The sequence below is a fragment of the Ceratina calcarata genome, unplaced genomic scaffold (assembly GCF_001652005.2).
Source record: "Ceratina calcarata isolate Rehan_Ccalc_2016 unplaced genomic scaffold, ASM165200v1 scaffold115, whole genome shotgun sequence".
NCBI classification, from domain to species: Eukaryota; Metazoa; Arthropoda; class Insecta; order Hymenoptera; family Apidae; genus Ceratina; species Ceratina calcarata.
In genome coordinates, this window is record NW_017132445.1 from 1 (window position 1) to 6,713 (window position 6,713).

Below are 6,713 nucleotides of genomic sequence, written 5' to 3' on the forward strand. Positions count from 1 at the left end.
ATTAAATACAGTAGCAAAGATAAGAAATGATCCTTCAATAATATTGAGTAATTGTGTTACAGTACGAATAGTATATCTAAAATGAAATTATAGTTGAGATTCCAGTGCTCTAACGTATCTAGTGCATAATGCAGTACGGTACAATATTATTTTAATGATAACATAAATAAAGTTGACGTTGTGCAAATAGAGTTTTTTAAATACATTAACCGTATGAAATCGCTTTGTTTGAATCATTTACAATAGTTACTATTGATGATTAATTGTGTGCTACTAAAAATTTCGTGAAGGAAGCAGGCTGCACAAACAGGATTTTGATTTGTCAAGCATCCAGTTGATCCATTATGAATTGTACTTAGTTATTGCATCTTATTTAGGGCATAGTATACTTATACCAATATGTTTGTAAAGGTATTGGATTGCCCAAAAAGTTGAAAGCCTTAATCTATAATTTCCTTTTTTAAATATCATTTAAATGTTATGATTGATGGATGCGAGAAAACATATAAGCACCTAATCTTTTATTGAACGTCTCAACTTCAACTTTTTAATAGATACTTTTAGTTTTATGCATTTAGCACCATTATCGTCAAAGAAAAATAATTTGATGTAGTTTTTTTAGGCAATCCACTTTTAGACGGATGATTTACCGATATTGCTATCAATACTATATCAGTAACTTTAATTAAATGAGGTAATTAATGACGGTTCTGTCATAAAATCAGACTCAAGAGAGTTATTCTGGTAAACACAACAAAATCGTTACAAATTTTCGTTTAGAAAGACATAACTAAGTATTTAACAACCATTAATGTAACTGATTACTTCTCATTTTTTTGTTTTCATTAAATATTTTAACATTGAGATAAGCTTTAAGAGTAATAATACTATATATATTTACACAGAACAACGTAGAAGGTAGTTTGTCTGGGTGTGTGCAATTAAAGGTTCTATTAGCTTTCATTCGATCAACAGTATAATGTAACGAAATTGAAAGATTTAATTTGATTAAAAAAATTCTTAAAAATAGTTTTTACTGCAGTCACAGTGGTATTCTTCCTTAAATATATTCTGTCATTTCTCATATCAATGTAATTTAAGAACTTCTAATTGGCTGCTATCTACTACATTAAAAAATTGTAGTAACATTATGTGTACAATTTGTATTTCGTATAGACACTTGTTGGAACTTTTATTTAATCCTTACTTTTAACATCATCAATTAGAAAAAATATAATTTAACACTTTATTACAGTAATAGTGATAACAGAGAGCGATGGCAGTTTCAGTTTAGTTCCTCTAATATTTGATTTCTTTCCTTATGGTGTGATCAATATAAATTCCATAGAATACTTATTTAAATACCGCTAAAATTAAAATTAATGATTTATAAAAATACGGTTTGTCTTACAAGAAATTCGTGCAAAGTACTAAATCTTTATAAAACGTGCATTTAATATCAGACATTTTCCTTCTACGTTTTTTGTGGGAGAACTTATAAATATTGAGCCATAAATGGCAGTGTCACTTCAGAAACCAAAATAAGTTCGCAAATTCATAAATCCATAGAAATTTGCATTAATATACTTGACGCCCTGACATAGGATATCAACTATCATCAATGTTATGAACGAAATAACATTTTCAAATATTTTAAAGCAATTCAGTAATAGAATTCGTAATTATAATTCCTTCGCATAATTTGCTGTAATACCCGTCGCAAAATTTGATATATTTTTATCCATATTTATATCTTCAAGCTAGAATAAAATTATATCTGCGGTGTACAAAATGTATACAAAAAATAAATGTGCGTAGAATACGAGTATGCACAAAGAAACAAATTGAAATCGATGCAAAATTAACTTACACATGATGTACTGCTAAGTATATCGTCCATATCTTCAATTTCTTCGCTTATATCCTCGCTATGAGCACTGGAAACTTTTTCGTGCTTTTTAGTTTCTAGCTTTATTGGACTATCCATTTTTGTAGGATCCTTGGTAGGACTTTGATCATAAGCACTACCAGATGCTGATGATACAAAATCTTCCTCGTAATTATCTGTTCCGTCAGTTCCTATAATCGTTAGATTTACAATACGAAGATCAGAAAGAATGTATTATAAAAGTATGCGTTAACGTACCAAGCCCAATATCCATCAGTTCCTTCAAATCATTGATATCAGTTGTTTTACCATTAAGCGGCGGGAGATCACTAAGTATAGATTGTGATTTTTTATCTAAAGGTGGTAAATCTTCTAAAAAAGTTTGAGTATTACGTATATCATTAATATTCTCTCTTTTACCGTCAACAATAATTTCATCAAAGTATACAGTTTTCCCATAATTGTTACCAGCGCTAACTGGCTTTTTGTTTTGTACATTATTCGCTATATGTAATTCCAAACTATTTATATTATTTTGCACGCTTATATCATTTTGATTTGTTTGCATTTCTGTAACTATAGATTCGTCAAACTTAATTAAAGGCTCGGTTTTATTTAGTAAATTTGTTTGGATGGGTGTATCTATCTCAGTCTCTTTTGTTGTATAGTTCATCACTTTACTTGTGCCATTTGGACTTGTAGGGAGTGTATCAAAATTCATACTATTGTTCCCCTTGCTATCAATTCCATTATTCTTTTTATTGTAATCCGAAGTCGTATTATTCCTGAGAGGATCATTTTGTTTTTCGCAATTCAATTCATTCGTTGAAATATGAACAGACGCGTCCTTATCTTTTCTATCTGTTACCGTCACATTTATCGGTAGTTTTGGACTCTGTTGCGAGGAACTTTCTAATTTATCTGACATATCATTATCATTCGACAACGATGTTGTCTCAATATTTAATACTTTTGGGATGGAAATTTCAAATGTTGTGTTAGCAGCATTTGTTGTTGGTTCGTCAGTTTTACTAACATTTCTGTCAATTTCATTCTATAAAAAAATTACGTACATACATAACTAATAAAGATGTATAAATAATAAATGTTGAAAATATTCGATAATAATCAATGGTGACTCATGGAGCATACACGACACTACATAAATATGTAATCATAAACTTATGTATTGTACATCTATGATACTGTCAATAATATGTTATAAATGATCTCATTGTAGATACCTTTTGTGTATTATTAAAGGCACTGTTCATACTGTTTTTTAATATTTCTCCAAGCAATGGTTCGTTGGATTCAATACCTAATTCTTCGCATAATTTATTTCTCCCAACATAATTATATTCCTTCCCAAAGTAAGTTTCGGGATCATATACTGATATTGTATAATCAAGACCAAAATATTCTAGGAACTCCCTAACCAAGGAAAACAATAATTTTCCTTCTGAATTAGCCAGGTACTGCTTTACAGTTTTATTTAGAAGTGGTTCCGGATTCTGAAATATTTATTCCATTCATTCAGAACTTCATTAATAATGGACAAGCTCAAGGGATAATGCCAATCATATACCATACTTATAGAAATCAATATTTTTTTCATTTTTGTACATACTTTTCGAGATACTCTTATACAGAATTAAAACATTTCTTTTTCTGATAAAAAATGGATAAAAAATCTTTCTGGCCTCGAAACATTATCTGTGACATAAGGATTTTTTAACGAGCTCTAATATTGCTGTTTTTTAATGAACATATAAAAAAAATTTGTCATTATACTTCAAACTACGTACAATAAAGATTTTTAAATATATTTTGTATTACATTCACTACATTATCATAAAAAATTATTAAAAGGAGGCTATTTTTCTGAGTGCTAGAATGGCATTATCTCTTAACATTATATTACATTCTCTTAGTACGAGGTGTGGTCGAGGAATATAAAAAGTATTCATGCAAAACACATGTAAATAGGAGTCTTTTAAAATTCTATGCTACTGAATACTTTGACATACCATTACAGATTCTTGTTCTTCTAAAGCTAAGAACACACTTGCCCTGAGTTCTGCCTATAACATTACAAAGTTGTATGTTATAAATGATATTACGAACGGAATTAAAATTTATAAAGAAAGCCTGCGTAACCTGTGTACACGACGTGACTTTTAAAAAGTTTATTTTACATACCCGCACTTTTGCAAGAACACCATTGTTTTCAAGGGTTTGCACCACCAAATCCCGTAATTCTGTATCCTCCTCCATAGAAATGTTTCCGTCTATCATGATATTATAAATAAAAATTATTCTCACAAACACTCAAGAAATGTAAATATTTACGCTTTCCATCGCGTGTCTTCTTTTCACTTCTGTTTACCTAGAGATTATTTTTTTCCTATCTAGGGAGCTTGTAATTAGAATTTTTTTTAAAAAAGTACAAAAAACCTAATTTCATTCTCCTAAATAATTATTTTTGTAGACTATTGCGAATTATTGAGTACTTATATGTGCAAATAGGTAAAATTAATGCAGTATGGTGCAAATTGTAGGCATTGTTGAACGAACATAATAAGACTGTGAACGTGCTGTAATATATCTATGTGTAGGTGTAGGTTCACATACTTGTGCCCAGAACAAAATCCACTAAGTTACGTGTACATACATATGGAACCGGAAACATTTACTGCTACCGCCCTAAGTTTGCCGCCTTTGAAAGAGGCGTGTAAAGATATTATTATAAACTAATACGATATTTTTTATCGTAAATAAAACGAAAGCAAAATGTTGGTATTGTTTGAAACCCCAGCGGGGTATGCTATTTTCAAGGTAAGCCATACTTATAAACCTGTATACAAATTTTTAACCTTAAAAGCGTTACACGTGTTCACCTGTATCACCATGCGATTCACCTTAGATTTGTTTAAAACAATTGTCATATTTAACAATGAGTTTGTATTAAAGTATTTTTTACTTAAAGTCATATTTTTCTTTTGCAGCTACTCGATGAAAACAAGTTGACAGAAGTAGAAAATCTTTACCATGACTTTGAAACACCGGAAACTGCAAGTAAAGTGTAAGTAACATTACTTTTAGTCAAATTCTTGAATGTATGTTCTTTTATGATTACAGTGTTTTACAAGTTATGTTGTTTTCACATTCATTTGTATCATTTTATACTGACAATTATAGTTTCTTGATTGAAATTTAATGAAAAATGTATAATTACCATTTAAAAAAAAGTGAATTTTATCCTTAAAGCACAAAATAATGAATTCAAATCTTTCTAATCATAGGGTGAAATTGAAGCACTTTGAGAAGTTCGCTGATACCACCGACGCTCTAGTTGCTACAACAGCTGCAGTAGAAGGTAAACTTTGTAAATCGTTGAAGAAAATGCTCAAAAAGCATTGTAGTGAAGTTCAAGAACAATTAGCTGTAGCAGATGCTAAATTAGGTAATGCCATAAAAGATAAATTAAGTTTATCTTGTGTCAGTAACACTGCTATACAAGAATTAATGAGATGCATAAGAAGTCAAATAGATGGTTTATTGGTCGGTCTTCCTAAGAAAGAAATAACGGCAATGGCGTTGGGCCTAGCTCACAGCCTTTCTAGATATAAGCTGAAATTTTCACCTGATAAAATTGACACTATGATAATACAAGCCGTTTGTCTATTGGATGAGTTAGACAAGGAATTGAATAACTATGTTATGCGTTGTCGCGAATGGTACGGCTGGCACTTTCCAGAACTTGGAAAGATTGTTACAGACAACGTAGCATTCGTGAAAACTGTGAAAATAATTGGAACCAGGGAAAATACTATTAATTCGGACTTGTCCGACATATTGCCAGAAGATGTAGAAGAAAAAGTAAAAGAAGCCGCTGAAATATCTATGGGAACTGAAATTTCGGAAGATGACATTCTAAACATTCAACATTTATGCGATCAGGTTATCGAGATTTCTCAGTATAGAACACAATTATATGACTATTTAAAAGCGAGAATGATGGCGATGGCACCGAATCTTACCGTACTCGTGGGAGACCTGGTGGGCGCCCGCTTGATATCTCACGCCGGATCTTTAATTAATCTTGCTAAACATCCAGCGTCTACTGTACAAATACTTGGCGCTGAAAAGGCATTGTTTAGGGCATTGAAAACTAAGAAGGACACACCCAAGTATGGTTTAATTTACCATGCGCAACTTGTTGGGCAGTCTTCTACTAAGAATAAGGGAAAAATGTCTCGAATGTTAGCAGCTAAAGCTTCGTTAGCGACTAGAGTGGACGCATTAGGAGAAGATGGGAATTTCGATTTTGGCGCTGAACATAAAGCTAAGTTAGAAGCGCGTTTGAGAATATTAGAAGAAGGAAATCTTCGTAGAATCAGCGGAACGGGCAAAGCGAAAGCTAAATTTGAGAAATATCATTCTAAAAGCGAATACATGCAGTATCCGACTGCTGCCGATACTACTATTTCTGGTGTGAAGAGGCAACATTCCGAAACTGAGGCTAAGAAGCCACTAATCGAGGACATCACACAAGTGGATGAAGAAGTTCCAAAGAAAAAGAAAAAGAAAGACCGCGATAATGTAAACGAATCGGTAAGTGAACAAACCGCTCAACCAGAAGAGGAAAGTATATCAGTATCGAAAAAGAAAAAGAAGAAGCTTAAATTGGAGGGGACTGAAGGAAAGAGTACAGATACGGATACAAAATCTGAAAAGGAAGATAATACAGAACCAACAGAAAGTGGAAAAGAGCCCGGCACATCGACAGGTAATAATTCTCTATTATATTTATATTTTTTAT

At 31.6% G+C, this 6,713-nt stretch overlaps 2 protein-coding genes across 2 annotated transcripts in view; one reads left to right on the forward strand and one right to left on the reverse strand.

Annotated features, from left to right (window-relative positions):
- Positions 1 to 9: 9 nt before the first annotated feature.
- LOC108623230 (dual specificity mitogen-activated protein kinase kinase 1-like) lies at positions 10 to 4,277 on the reverse strand. Its single transcript, XM_018021608.2, has 6 exons — positions 4,091 to 4,277; positions 3,919 to 3,972; positions 3,133 to 3,402; positions 2,147 to 2,942; positions 1,871 to 2,079; positions 10 to 1,760 (listed from the first exon to the last, which is right to left on the reverse strand). Exons 1-6 carry the CDS (start codon positions 4,184 to 4,186, stop codon positions 1,683 to 1,685), a joined length of 1,503 nt encoding a protein of 500 aa, XP_017877097.1. The 5' UTR covers positions 4,187 to 4,277; the 3' UTR covers positions 10 to 1,682.
- A 267-nt stretch (positions 4,278 to 4,544) lies between these two features.
- nop5 (nop5 ribonucleoprotein) overlaps positions 4,545 to 6,713 on the forward strand; it is a 5,523-nt gene continuing 3,354 nt past the window's right edge. The window contains exons 1-3 of the mRNA XM_026812136.1: positions 4,545 to 4,726; positions 4,897 to 4,973; positions 5,194 to 6,680. Of these exons, the coding sequence (XP_026667937.1) occupies positions 4,682 to 4,726; positions 4,897 to 4,973; positions 5,194 to 6,680 (1,609 nt within the window). The 5' untranslated portion in view covers positions 4,545 to 4,681. The remainder of the gene's footprint in view (positions 4,727 to 4,896; positions 4,974 to 5,193; positions 6,681 to 6,713) is intronic.

Bases quoted from the DNA above. Each gene is read 5' to 3' on its own strand.
- LOC108623230 (XM_018021608.2), bottom strand. From the start codon at position 4,186: ATGATAGACGGAAACATTTCTATGGAGGAGGATACAGAATTACGGGAT. The intron at 3,403-3,918 runs GTATGTCAAAGT...TAAATATTTCAG, and splicing joins AAGAACAAGAATCTGTAATG to AATCCGGAACCACTTCTAAA. The intron at 2,080-2,146 runs GTACGTTAACGC...TAACGATTATAG, and splicing joins ACTGATGGATATTGGGCTTG to GAACTGACGGAACAGATAAT.